This window comes from Erpetoichthys calabaricus, chromosome 7 (genome assembly GCF_900747795.2).
Source record: "Erpetoichthys calabaricus chromosome 7, fErpCal1.3, whole genome shotgun sequence".
Taxonomy (NCBI): domain Eukaryota; kingdom Metazoa; phylum Chordata; class Cladistia; order Polypteriformes; family Polypteridae; genus Erpetoichthys; species Erpetoichthys calabaricus.
In genome coordinates, this window is record NC_041400.2 from 142,143,744 (window position 1) to 142,158,978 (window position 15,235).

The following is a 15,235-nucleotide window of genomic DNA, read 5'->3' on the forward strand; positions in this document are numbered from 1 at the left end:
AGTCCTGCCATGTGCAAAAGTTTGCTGATGACACTGCTATCGTGGGCTGCATCAAGAATGGGCTGGAGGATGAATATAGGGACCTAATCAATGACTTTGTTAAATGGTGTGACTCAAACCACCTACAACTGAACACCAGCAAAACCAAGGAGCTGGTGGTGGATTTTAGGAGGCCCAGACCCCTCATAGACCCCATGATCATCAAAGGTGACTGTGTGCAGATGGTGCAGACCTATAAATATCTGGGAGTGCAGCTGGATGATAAATTAGACTGGACTGCCAATACTGATGCGCTGTGCAAGAAAGGACAGAGCCGACTATACTTCCTTATAAGGCTGGCGTCCTTCAACATCTGCAATAAGATGCTGCAGATGTTCTATCAGACGGTTGTGGTGAGCGCCCTCTTCTACACGGTGGTGTGCTGGGGAGGCAGCATTAAGAGGAAAGACGCCTCACGCCTGGACAAACTGGTGAGGAAGGCAGGCTCTATTGTTGGCATGGAGCTGGACAGTTTAACATCTGTGGCAGAGCGAAGGGCGCTCAGCAGGCTACTATCAATTATGGAGAATCCACTGCATCCACTTAATAGTACCATCTCCAGACAGAGGAGCAGCTTCAGCGACAGACTGCTGTCACTGTCCTGCTCCACTGACAGACTGAGGAGATCGTTCCTCACCCAAACTATGCGACTCTTCAATTCCACCCGGGGGGGTAAACGTTAACATTTAACATTATACAAAGTTACTGTCTGTTTTTCACCTGCATTATTATCATTCTTTAATTTAATATTATTTATTGTATCAGTATGCTGCTGCTGGAGAATGTGAATTTCCCATTGGGATTAATAAAGTATCTATCTATCTAATAAAGGGCAGCTTTAATGCATTGTAGTAACCGATTCTAGCTCACACTTCTAGAAGACTACGTTCAACCCCACTGATCACTGTCTATTTAGAACTGCATGTTTTCCCAGTTTCCTTTTTCCCTAGGTCCTCCGGTACCATCATAAACTAACCAAAATATGTACTGGCTAGGCTAATTTGTTACTCAAAGAATGTATTTGATTGCACCACCTTAAGGTGTAAATAGTCATTTTTAAGAGGAAGAATACAACTCTTTATGGACCTACAATGGATGGGTGGCAGTGAATGGACATTCTCATTCTAAAGCAAGACTATGCTCTTTCAAAACAAGTGTTCCTAACAAAGAGCAAGCATGCCGCATCCCTCTCCACACGCCATACATCAAAAATCAAGGAATACTCTCATCTATTTAAAGACTGTGTAATGCTTAATCACTACTGCGGTTTAAGTTTTTTTCAAAACTGCTAAAGTTACAATAAAAAAATCATCTGCCATGAAGAATGAAAAAGACAATACTACTCACCAAGCCATTACAATTACTTAAAGCTACATTTGTTGTGCTATGTTGATCCTGAAGGTATCCAATATAATGGCAATAATCTATAAAATCATGTCTCCATTCTGGTCCATCTTTATCCCAATATTCTACAGTAAAATGTTTAGACACCAAATGAGTGTTCAGTGTCAGATTTAAATAAAAGTGCCTTCCATAGGCAGAGAGTTTGTAAAACAACCTAGATTCTGAGATATCTTGGTCAACAGGATCTATACTTCTCTTCCGTCGCAAGTGTCTGTTGTGTTTCACAGTATAGCTCATGAAGTCTCCATTTTGATCCACTTGCATAGGAACCGTGAGCTGGTAGTGCTCAAGGTACGAAAGGAATTCCTCTTTGTGTTGACAAGGTGAATACGTCCAAGAAGTATGCATGAAAGAGAAAAACAGGACGACACAAGCACTAGTAACATTAGTCAGATCTTCAAAAAAGGGAGGGCAGTATAATGAAGGACAATAGGATGTTTTTAATAAGAAAAAAAAACACACTGGATATTAAAGTAAATAAAAAAACACTAAAGTGGTACTGGCACAAATATATATACATAAATTTATGTGAAATTAAGTTTACTCTCTCTCAATTCTGTGGTTTGACATATCTTTAAATAATTGTCAGCCATTTAGCTATTAAATACAAAATGACAAAATAAAGTCTGTTATGTGGTATTTTTCACCTGAGGCTAGTTTTACCTACTTTTAGGACTTGGCAAGGACAAGATGATTAGTTATATTGTGATATTGAAAACTATACAGCTGTTAGTGTACTTACTTTTCACATAACAGCATATACACGGAGTAAATACAAGGTGGATATGCTGAGCAGTAGTAAGCCATAACTATTGTGACAAGCATTCTTAATTTTTAGCACAGCCCCCCTGTGATATGCTACTCTTGTGACGAAGATGCCATGACATTTTAGACATTATTATAAATGTGTGTGCATGAATGTATGTATACTGTATGTGTGTACAGCATATATACAGTATCTTTCTATATATATATATTTTTATATAACACGCAGCCATGAATTGCATTAAAAGGGTCTGAAAATATTATATTTTGCTTGTTACACTTTATAGATATATTGACATACTTAAGTAAAAAAACATACCTTGTGAAATATGAGAAATTCTATTGTTGCTTTGAAATTCAGAAGCAGCCATGACAAGGCTCAACATCCAAGTCAACGTCTTCCACAAAATTTCCATAATTTAGAAACAGTCTACCGGGGGTAGGGGGGTTAGCATTGAGCTAAACAGCTAACAACTTTCTTTTCTCGAATATTGCATTATAAAGTGCCTTTTTTGACACTTCTTTCAGAGTATTCTTCTGCTTATTATCCACGTTGTCCAAATTAATTTCAAATTGGTCCCTCCCAGGAGTTTCTGATTTCTTCTGCATTTGGATTCATTTCCTTGCTGTAGAAAGCAAGCACTGCTCCAGAAAATTTCTTCAAATAAAGGCAAAGCAGTAGATCTACACTGGAGGTCTGTTTTTGCTTATCCATTTATGCACCTTTGAAAAAAAAAATATATATTGTATTCATACAATCAATGACATTATTGAAGATCACATGCTATAAAATAAAATTGGTTTCCTGCACATTAATATTATGACTATCAAAATTAAACCAAAGACATTTCATTTAGGATCCCCCCATTGTCTGTTTGGGTTTTTCTCTGCATACTCTAATTTCTTCCCACTTCCTAAGGATGTGCCTTTTACATTAACCAGTAACATTACATTGGCCAAATACAGTATGAGTTGCTAGGAGTATGAAAATAAATATGAATGAGTTTGAAAAATGGGCTTGCATCCCATCCAGGGTTTGTTCTTGCTTTATACCACAGGTTTCCAGACTAAGTTTCAACTCAGCCTGTGTGATGATTTAATGGTAAAATCAGAGAAAATGTTTGAAGACACTAAGAAAACACTTATTTGTTATATTGTGCTATTTTTACTGTTTAGTAGAAGAGATGAAAAGTCTTGCGTATTTTACAGGAGAATACATGAGGATATGCAATATTTCTTAACCTCTATATACTCCTTTTTAAAATACAAATGTAGAATAAAAGGGAGCCCATGAATGTCTTTGCATGTGGTAGAAAACTTAAACATATATTCTTCTTTTCAAATTTAACTTTGATGGAATGAAATTAATTAACTAAAAAAAACAATTTTATACATAAGCAAAAGTTTTTCTCTCACAATTTCAGAAATCCCAGCTGTGAAGCTGAACATAAACTACTAGTAGAAGATAAAGTAAATTTATTTCTCCATTACCTAAAGAAGCCATATTAAGGTTTTGGTCTGTGCCAATAACAGGTGTATACTTAACTTGTTTTTTTTTTCATTAGGAATTGGTATTAGATGACTTCTTTCATTATTGCAGCAAACAAAAAAGAAGAAACCTAGTTTTGAAGATAGTAGAAAGAACACAGGAATTCAAGTGACTCTACCAGGAGAGGAAAGTGGTAGATAAAGAAATCAAAGGCTTTACACAGCTGCTGTAGAAAACAATAGGAAAGGACCACAGCTGCCTTCTAAGAACAAAAGGCATGGAATGCACAAGTAAAATAAATAACATTAACAACATAAACAAGCACCATAGGAATCTTAGGACATTACATTCTATGGTGCAAAAACAACACCTCTAAGGATGTCACTTCACAAAGTTTCTACAGAATGAGAATTAAATATAAAGTGCAAGAACAAGCATGATGAAGGGAAGTCTTAAGAGAGAAAAAGATTAAGAATATTACATGAGAAGTATTAGGTTTATTCATACAAGAATGTCAGCATATAAAATCACATTGGAAAAAGAAAGTGTATAGGAGAAAAATATTCATTAAGTAAATAACAAAAAAATAGAAAGGATGAACACTGGCTTGCACATGGCTAAAAACATGGGGAAAAATAGTTGAAAATAAAGGAAGAAGCACAACAATTAAGATCTAGTACACCATCTAACTGTACTTTCCAATATCACTACATAAAGATGGTAAACAAGAGACAAGATATCAGGAAAGTGAAAAATTAATCAATTCAAATCATTTTTGATAAAAGTAGGCAGGAATGTAGTAGATGAAAAAAGGATATATATGAAGAAAAACAGAATGTGTTTGTGAGAACCAGAATGTCCTAATCCAGGAGGTATTTCAGAAGCAAAGTAAAATACTTGCAAAATACAATCTGGAAAAAATTAAGTGCTAATGATAAGAATGAAGTGATACTGACAGATCCAGAAGACGTGAAAGGAAGACGGTAAGACTACAATTCATTGTTCACAACAAGAATGGCAAATGTAGAATACAAAAATATAATGCAGACAATGAAGATGCTACTGCTAAAAAAGGACCAGGCTTACAAAAAGATTAATATGATTAGGAATAAAGGTTAAAGATGAACAAAGTGTAAGGAGAATAATATATTTTCAGAAAATGCATAAAGGCACTTGGAACAAAAGGTTGAAAGGAGCTTATAGAGATATAGAAAAATATACAAAAAAGGGGACTAGGCCAGAAATGTTTTCTTAAAATGGTTTTACTGGCCATTGTAAAGACATTTGGAATGAACAGATCACAGAACAACAATTTAGATTTTACACGCTCTTAATTTAATAGACAAGGTGATAACTCAGATGTCTAGGATGAAATGTTAGCCTCTGTGGTATAATTCAAATTTAATTCAAGCCCAGCTGGTACCAGGTTAGCATAATGCAAATGCAATGGCAAAATCTGTACGTCTCACCTCCAGAGCTATTAAGTAATCTATCTATCTATCTATCTAATCAACCATTTTAAACTACAGTGAGGGTACATGTGCTGACAATGACCGTCAAGTCAGTGTTATTTTTATACCTTCTTTTTTATGCTGTTTTGATATTCAGCTTCAGGTACAGAGTAAATTAGCTGTCATAATTATAAGCATGCCAAAAAGCTGTGTTTTCAAAGTTCAGGAAGCCCACTAAAAATTCTGCACATTTTCAAAACTCATCAAAGTGCTTTTAAAAATACTTGATGCCTCTTTTTGAAATATCTCAGTCTAAAACAAAATCAAAATTCACTAAACTCATGTGTTAACATCATAAAAAGTAGCCTTTATGTGCAATATGCATTAAAAGTCACTCCTAAAACTGTGAGGGCTCTGCGTTTCCTTTGGAAAACAAGTAATTACCAAATTATTAGAAAAAGCTCTTGAAATGAGAATTGGTAATAATTGCTAATAATTTTCATTAATAAAAAATGCACAAACATCATATAAGGCTTAATAGGTTATCAGTACATGTAGTGTATATCTAAATTGTTATAAATGTCAGTAAATCATAATTTACTTATATGGTCATGTGTTTTTAAACATTACAAATGATTTAACATATGGCTAATAAAACATTATTTATTGTTCAGAAATACAGCGCTAAGTGCGTTAGAAAATGACTGAATGACTGAAATACAATTTTCATGTTAAGAAACCCATTTTTGAATGTCTAGGTAATATACAGTATATCAAGACCAATTACTATTGCTTTAGTAACCACATACAAATTTTTGTTCATAAATTGTAGTCTTTAAAACAGGTTATCTCAAGTGTCTAGCTACTTTGTAATATTGAAAGAATTTATGCAAGCTTTTATTATTTAAATTTTACAAAATCATTTATTCATTAGTAGTAGACCCTTTCGCAGTACCTAAAATAAAGTTTAAACTATTGAACCATTGTAATGATTCATAAAAATGTATTAATGAAAATAATTATAATTCTAACATGATCAAATCATTTTTATCCAGGACAGTCTTCCCTTATTCACTGACACTTGCTCTATATAATTTACTTTACAATGCACCCATTTTGAGATATCCAGCTGTGTATTCGATCTACTGCAGATTGCCATTTCTTAATATTAACACTGGTGGAGCCATTAATTTTTGTGACTGAAAGTTCAAGAAGAATTAAGTTATAAAAGGATGATTTCCAGTACTCAAAGCCAACATTCTCCTGTGGGAGCCAAAAGCCAGCTTTGCAGCAATAGTGCCTAGAAAGAGGAACCTTTGCTGAATGTCGATGAGAGAGAAGAATGAAAAAAGAAAAAAAGATCTGAGGAAAGAAGGGGAGAACTGAACAGACAAGAGAGAACTGGTGTCAACGGACCAATAAGGAGACAAAGAAGGACAGCTGCAAAATATGTGAAGAAATGTGCCAGAAACATTTAGTGAACAGAATTTGCAATATGGATTGGGCCAAGGCCTAAAAAACTGTTTACGGGGAGTAAAATACATATGATTAAATAACTGTAATTAACTGAATACACTTATGTTGGTGATTAAACATTAAATAAACTGAGAAGCTCATAAACACTTTCTGCCTAGGAATACATTTTGGCAATGAACTGCTTAAACTGAAACAGCAATAACTGAAGTACAGAATCAAATGGCTTTGAGGTGAAAAGTAAAAAATGCAATAACACAGAAAGTGCATGCAGACTGCACAAACTGCATGACTCAAACGCAAACCTTGGGGACTGCCCATTATGTAGTCAAGTATTTTGCTGGGAAGCATTACATCGGTAAACAATTGAAAAATTGGTCATATTTCATCGATTAATTGATGAACGGACTTTGTTGGTTTCAATTTATGTTTAATCAGTTTCTACCTTGTTCTTTAACAAATCTGAATGTGTATGTGTACTAGTTCTGTATTTAGTAATTAGTATAATCTATTTTCATTGAGAATTGTTCACAGTTTTCTGGGCCTGCACTCAGTGAAAAAGCTCAGTGCAAGAAATTAGTTATAAAAATTATTTTTTATTTACCTTTTCTTTCTGTATCATTGGGTCTCATTTATAAAACTTTGAGTCGAGTCCATTTCTATACTATTTGCCCTTTATAAATCATAATTATCTTGTAAATGTGCTTATGTGAACATGCCTCAAGTCCTGCCTGGTTGCCACCCTGTAACAATCATATATGGACTATGCTAATAAACTTCATACATATGCAATTTGAAGAGAGACGTCATATGCAGTGCTCCAAAGTCTGAGTGCGGGGAAAGGCATAATGCATCAGTGTCTGAGAGGTGGTCACTATAACATGGCACATGTAATGACATGATTGCTGCTACAATGAATAGTTTGGGGCAGGGATCCCAAAGGTTTTCATGCCAAGGCCCACCTAAGAAACTTACCTTAGGCCAAGGACCCCCTACCAAGCTCCATCCAAAAAATGACATATCACACATGTCTATAATAAACTGCTGTACAGACCTACTATCTGTTAAGTGCATGTAGCAAAACTAAACAAAACAAGGCACTTTTACTATGGAAAAAAAGACTCCTTATAATAAGCAAAGTAAACTCACCCTACGCCTAGTGAAACTTTTGGGCTTGGACGTTTTGGCACAGTTTGTCCATTCTGGATTGCAGTTGGCCTAGGGACAATCTCAAAGCATTTTCCACATTTAGAAGTGCTCTGTTTTTGGTTTTCAGCACTTTCAATGCAGAAAAACCTGCCTCACACCAGGTATGTTATTGCAAATGGTCTTTCAGCTCAATACTAGGTATTCATTTCTGATATTGCTACAAAATTCTGACAGGAGTGGCAGAAAATTGCATTTTAAAATTTTCCATCATTGGCTATTTCAATTAATTCCACTTGTGACCTCAAATCAAGATAATCCTCTTCAGTTCTGAGGATCCACGCAATGGATTTCTGATTTAGTTTAAATGATGATTGTCCAGGTCTGGGAAATGGTCGCTAAAGTATTATTTCATGGGTGTCAGGTGTGACAATATTATAGGCAGGACTATATCTGCAGGCACATTGGATGTTCCAAGCTCCTGGTGAATGAGTGGGAACATTACAGTATTTACTTCGCTCAGCTTTTTCTCCCCAAGTCCAATTTTTTGTATAAATGCACAAACTTTATCTTGCAACTTAAGTATGCTGTAATTGTGGCCCTGCATGATCTGACTCAAGGTATTTAAAAGATGGAATATGTCAGCCAAATACACAAGCTTCAGAACCCATGACTGGTTGTCAAAAACGCTAGCAAACTGGGAGTTCTCATATCAGGGAAATTCACAGAGATCAAACACTCATCGTAAAACTGCCCTGCAACCTCAGAATGCAGCAGAAGGCTTTCAAAATTGGCACCCATGTCACTGCATACAGTAGTTTGGCAAACAGCCTGTGTTTAAGGGTACTATCTACAACTTTAACAACGTCTTGAAGCACTTGTTGCAATTTATCCTCCAACTGTTTAGCGACAAGTGCTTCTATGTGAAGCATGCAGTGTGTATCCACGGCATCTGCAGCTCTGGGCTTTATTAACACAACAACTACACTATGCTTGACTGTCATGGCAGCGGCGCCATCCCAAACCAGTCAATTAAATTTGCCTGCATGAACACATTCAAAATTTTAAAAATGTCCTGACCTGTTGTCCTCCCCAGAATTTCTCTGCAGAATAAATGCTCCTCAACAAACTTCTCATCTCCAAATAATCTGACATAGGCAATAAGCCGTGCTGTATTAGCTATATCTGTGCTTTTGTTCAACTGCAATGCAAACTTAGGGCTGTTTTTCTACCTGTTCCAGTAATTGGTCTGTTACATCCTCAGCCATGTCAGATATACACCTACACACAGTGTTGTCTAACAAAGCGGCAGTGTCAATTTTATAAAAATAATAATAATAATAATAATAATAATAAAACATTTTCTTTATATAGCGCCTTTCCCATGCTCAAGGCACTTATAGAATAAAAGAAAGAACGGCAGGGTATACAATATATAGCATTGTACAATCCAGATAAATAAATAAAGAAGATTACGACAATGAATTCAGAGAAAAAAAAAAGCCTAACAGACAACATAACTGATGGTCTAGCACACACACATACAGGTTACATTGGCATCTTGACAGAGAAGTAAACTGAGAGAAGGGTAATAAAGTCAAGTAGAGCTAAAAGCCTTCCTGAACAGATGAGTTTTGAGTTGCTTTTTAAAATAATTCATGGAGTCAGATGACCCGATTAATTTCGGTAGGTCATTCCAGAATCTGGGCGCTATACAGCTGAAGGCCCTGTCACCCATGGAGTGTAGATTAGTATGGGGCACAACAAGATTGCCAGAATCAGAGGACCTTAGTGGGCGGGCAGGCACATAGTGATGGAGAAGGTCACTGATGTAGTTTGGTGCGAGGTTATTTAAGGCTGTGTAGGTTATTAGTAGGATTTTATATTCGATTCTGTAGGACACAGGGAGCCAGTGAAGATGGAGCAGGATGGGTGTGATGTGCTCACTGTTGCTGGTTTGAGTAAGGACTCTTGCAGCTGAGTTTTGAATAAGCTGGAGCTGTGATATAAGATTAGAAGGGGCACCTGCCAGCAGGGAATTACAATAATCGATGCAGGATGTAATAAAAGCATGGACAAGTTTCTCAGCATTAGAGAAGGAGAGGAAGGAGCGAACATGGGATATGTTACGGAGGTGAAAATAAGAAAGTTTCTTAATGTGATTTATGAGGGCAGAATAAGAGAAGGAGGAATCAAAAATGACACCAAGATTCTTTGCAGTAGAGGCAGGTCTGATGAGATCACTGCCAAGATGGACTGGGAAGGAGCTCATTTTATTAAGTTGCATTTTAGTCCCAATATGCAGGAGTTCAGTTTTGTTGCAATTTAATTTTAAAGATTTCTGCTCCATCCAGGTTTTAATTTCACTAAGGCAGGTTGTAAGCTGAGAAAGTTCCACTTTTAACATTGAAGTAGAGTTGAGTATTGTCTGCATAAAAATGATAACCCAGTCCATAGCTATGGATAATATGGCCAAGGGGAAGCATGTAAATACAGAAGAGAAGAGGGCCGAGGACAGAGCCCTGAGGAACTCCTTATGTGACTGGCACTGTGCTGGACCTGCTGTTGCCAAGACTAACAAACGCTTGTCTATCAGTCAGATAGGACTTGAACCACTGGAGGGCAGTGCCAGAGATACCCAGCATGTTCTCCATTCTGGACAGTAGAATGTTATGTCTGACAGTGTCAAATGCTGCATTGAGGTCTAACAGAATTAATATGCTGGTTTGTCCAGAGTCTGCTGCCATAAGCAAATCATTGGTTACCCGTAGCAGAGCAGTTTCACAGCTGTGCCACGCACTGAAACCAGACTGAAAGGGTTCCATCAAGTTATTAGAGGTTAAATAATTGGTGAGCTACAACACGCTACAACACGCTCAAGAACTTTTGACAGGAAAGGTAAGTGGGAAATAGGCCAGAAATTGTTAAGATTGTCAGCATCAAGACCAGACTTTTTTAACATTGGGGTTACAGAAGCAATTTTAAAAGTTAGAGGCACAGAGCCAGTGTCAAGGGATGAGTTTATTATTGTTGTAACAGTCGGGATTATGGCATGAAGGCAGGATTTAAGTAGTGTGGTGGGGATGGGGTCCAGTACACAAGTAGTCGGCCTCATCTTACAAACAAGGTTATTAACAAACGCAGATGTGACTGGTGAGAACTTAGAGAAGGAGCTGGATGGAGTGGGAAAACAGGGAGAGATATAAGCAGATGATGTATTTATGTTAGTTGAATTATTTAGATCTTTAATTTTGTTACGGAAATGCAATGCCAATAATTCCAAGCAATGCCCGAATTATGCCTTTGGTCACTAGTAATATCAGATCTTCCCCAACTGTGTGAGCTTTATTTGCACGGGCAATGCTATATGACGCCAAAAAAGACACCTGCACTGCCCTCTCTGAAAAACCATTGCTTGCTGTGTAAAAGTGTTCACTTGTTTCAAACTGTGCTGTTTTCCTTTGGGAAAAATTCAACATGTTTCCCAACATCAGCTGAATCTTTTGTTCTAGATGTGCTTTCAATTTAGACAACTTTGGACATTTGTTTGACAGAAGAATGCATTTGGGGTAATCAAGTCTGACTTTTTTCTTAGCCAGCACAAATCCGAACTCTATGTATGAAGCTTCATAGTTTCTAGATTTAGATTTTGCTTTATTTGCTTTATTTGACTCATTTGATGAATTTAAAGCAGAACTACAAGATGGGTTTTCGTTGGAATGTTTCCTTTTTAAAAAATAGTCCATCGGTATGTATGTTTTAGCATTCAACGCACTATGTCTAGCTTGCACTGAACTGCTTTAACGCCACAATGCAACATGTGTATGTCTACTGTAGCCTTTGAGTAGCATTTCAAAAACACGTTTAATAATAGGTATAATTGGCAAGTGCACTAACGAAGTGACAATGATATTATTAAAACACAAGGTGAAATAGAAAAATGCTTTATTATTTACAACTTTGTAAAATAGAAAAATCATATTATTTTTTTCTCCCCATTTTGCCATGGCCGCACCCAGGTTGGGAACCTCTAGTATAGGCCATATGAAACATTGAGGCTTCACCTAGTTACCTTACCAACAAGCCGGCCATAGCATACAGCAGCAGCCACAACTCATCTGATCAACACTACTTAGCAAAATAAATTAATCACAGGCTGACCCAATCCACTGAGCCACAACATTTGTCAGTCTCATCTTGGCATCACAGATGGCTTGTGCAGTAATGGAAAATAACTCCTTATGGTTAACAAACGCAGCATTATTCTCACTAGGAGCCCTTACTGCAATGTAAATGCTGTCAACTGCCCCATTTACTTGAGGAAAACTGGACACTGCTGAAAATTTCCATTTTATGTTGACATATGCAACAAACCATATGGAAACTGAATGTAGCACTTCGTCAGTCACTTATGGCTTCTAGCACAGTGGGCATGATGGAATTGAGACTCTGCTGAGATATTCCTGACCTGATAGCCAGTTCCATTTAGTAGGTGCCTTTTGCCAGCAAGCCAACTGTTGTAAAAATCTGCATATGAACAATTACAGCCTTATTTTGAGCAGTCTGCCTTTCTAATGCCAGGCCCACCTCAACACATAGTTCAAGAGAATGGCTCTTGAAAGTTTAAACTGGCTCATAAGTCAGTTGTCATCAAAAAATTCAGCTTGTTCCGTTCATATATGCCTGTTTGGATAGTCTTCAGGCAATGCCAAACAAGCCAAGTTGTGTCAAACTATTAGGCTATGAATAGGCTATAGGACATCATAGCTTTCTGTATGCTGGGAGTGAATCACACCTGTGTTTTTACTGCGCTTTGGTTTATAATGCTTGCAAGTGACAACAGGTAGCCAATATAAACTGACAAAAAAAAAAGTTCTTCAGGGCAAATACTAAGTACTAAAATAGAGTCTGTAGGTCATATTAATTATTTGAGGATTAATATGTCTATTACATCAATGCAAATTAATATCACCAAGCTATTATTATACTTATTATTCCAGCGAGTTGTTATTTACTTGGTTTGGCTACATTTCTCTATTTAATAAAAATGGTGTTGTCATTTCCCATTTTTTCCATAAATTTTTGTGCATAAATATACGCAAGTTTTCCTTTCATGTTTCCTTTTATAAATCCTGACTTCTGCGTGGAAAGCTGTGAATGCACATTTCAAGACTCTTTTTGTGCACGTGCAAGTTTTATAAATCTGACTCCAGAACTCTGAGCTTCTTTGAAACAAGTGTGGGCTGTCAAATTAGCCAAAAATGTATATTTTTACATTAATAAATAAAAATAGTTGTATATTTGAATATATTCAAGTATCGGTTACAAATTCTGGGTGGTATATACACCTTTGTACTCTGTGCTGTTTTTTATATCCATCCATCCATCCATTATCCAACCCGCTATATCCCAAGTACAGGGTCACGGGGGTCTGCTAGAGCCAATCCTAGCCAACACAGGGCGCAAGGCAGGAAACACACCCCGGGCAGGGAGCTAGCCCACTGCAGGTTTTTTAAATCTTAGTCATGTTTTTACTTTTTTGCTAATGGTGTATTTAGTAAGCATACAGTTCTTATGACTCATGCAGTGTTCCAATACACATGAAAACTGCAACCTTCAAATGAATGAGACACTTGAAAACACAGGCTTTCACAAAAATATGGTTCACTATGAGTATAAATTAATGTCGTCAAAGTGAAAGCACAGCAAGGTACACTGCTTCTTTCTACTTGTAATGCACATATGAATCTGAGACAATATACTGTAACTTGTGACTGATCAAATGCATTAAAAGTCATAACTAAGTAATTTTTCTTTTGCCCAGCTATGCGCCTTTGTTCTCTTATAGGCCAAAATTCATAATGCTCCCCTAAGCACCTCTAATTTATATAAAGTACTGTACATTTTTAAGTGGTTTACAAATTAAACAATTGAATGCATTAAAATGCTCTTTATTGTTACACTGTAACAATCTTTAAGTGTTTCCTCCTTACTGTTATTATTAACTCACTAGGCAAATTTATTTAAAGCAACTTGCAAAAAATCTGTAAAATGAGTTTGAGTGTTTTTGGGAAACTACTAGTATAAAAACAAACAATGCAGAACATAATTTTAAAATAAAACACCTTAACAGCAAGCTATACTTAGCTTGCAGGCTGGATAATGAAAATTAGCTGTAAAGAAAAACAAATGTATATCCTTGACTGGAAAAAGCTCAAGCCAGAAATGCAAAGGCTTGATTTTAAAAAAGAAAAGCAGTCCTCATTACAAGCCCATGTAAAAGAAGCTCTAGCCCTTAGGCCTCATGACTAAAAATTAAGTTCTAGTTGCCCAAGTTCACATACACACCTAAAAGTAAACGTGGAAAACAACAAGGCCAAAAGAAATAGCCCCACAAGTTCGAAACAGGCTTGGAGTATCCAGCACAAAAAAAAAAAAAACAATTTCACAAACAACACAAATAATGATTTTTCTAAGCATGAAATTACATTAAGCATATGATGGGAAATTGAAAAAAAAATAGTTTAGAAGGCAAAGCTGTGGGTGGTTATAGAGATTTTAATAAGTTAGATTACCAAAGAAAGCTTTTTACTTGTTAAGCACAGCATCTAGTGTCATCAAGAACATGACAAATAATTAATCCTAATCAGCTCTCTCCTGAATGCACACATCAAATGAAAATATGTAACGGTGGTACTATTTAAAACCATACCCGTAACAAACTGCATCTCTCTCCGGTTGTCGTAGCATACTCCGGGAAAACAGGTACAGTGTAAATACATTATCTTTTCGATTAAATTTATCCCATATCCTAAAGACAGCCATGTTAAGTTAACAGGTTATTCAAAATGTGCCCATATGTGTGTGAGTATGTTAGTGGGGCCTGCTTGAGACAGGTGTTTCCTTCATAGTAGGTTTTCACCTTGTGATAGATGCTGGTGGGATGGGCTCTGGTAACTCCTGAACCTGTAATGGTTTAAGCAGGTATGACTTATTTGTTTGCAGTCCTGCTACAACATCTCTATTAGGCTTAGGTATGGTCTTTCATTATGCTATGATATAGTTTGATTTGGAAATTTTTGACATGTCTTTTTTTGCTCCTTGTGAGATAGTGGGAATTTTTTTTATGCTGGAGAAACTTCTGTTGTTTATTTTTAGTTGTTTTTTTAATTTTGTTAAAAATAAATCATGGTGTTTTGTTTGTTACAAATGCTGCAATTTTGGGAATTTTGTTTATGGTTGCTACCACATTGTTCTGGTAGGGCAACCGGAAATATGCAGCATGTGAGTTCACAGTTGCAAAAGTATAAAGCCCTGCATCGTGCACTTCCTGGTGATCCAAGATTGTGGATTCACCCAAATTCGCCAGAGCTCTTTTTCATTGTTTGTTTGGAAATTCTGGCTAGGAATTCTCTGCTTTGTTTTTCTGGCAACAATTTAGGCTTAACATTTTGGTTTTGGTTTCTAG

General features: G+C 36.4%; 1 protein-coding gene across 1 annotated transcript in view; it reads right to left on the reverse strand.

Moving 5' to 3' along the window:
* Window positions 1–15,235, reverse strand: part of adamts6 (ADAM metallopeptidase with thrombospondin type 1 motif, 6) — a 330,011-nt gene that overhangs the window by 293,884 nt on the left and 20,892 nt on the right. Inside the window, exons 2-3 of the mRNA XM_028805470.2 lie at window positions 2,528–2,931; window positions 1,387–1,751 (exon numbers count right to left, since the gene is read on the reverse strand). Coding sequence (XP_028661303.2) covers window positions 1,387–1,751; window positions 2,528–2,624 — 462 coding nt within the window. The 5' untranslated portion in view covers window positions 2,625–2,931. The remainder of the gene's footprint in view (window positions 1–1,386; window positions 1,752–2,527; window positions 2,932–15,235) is intronic.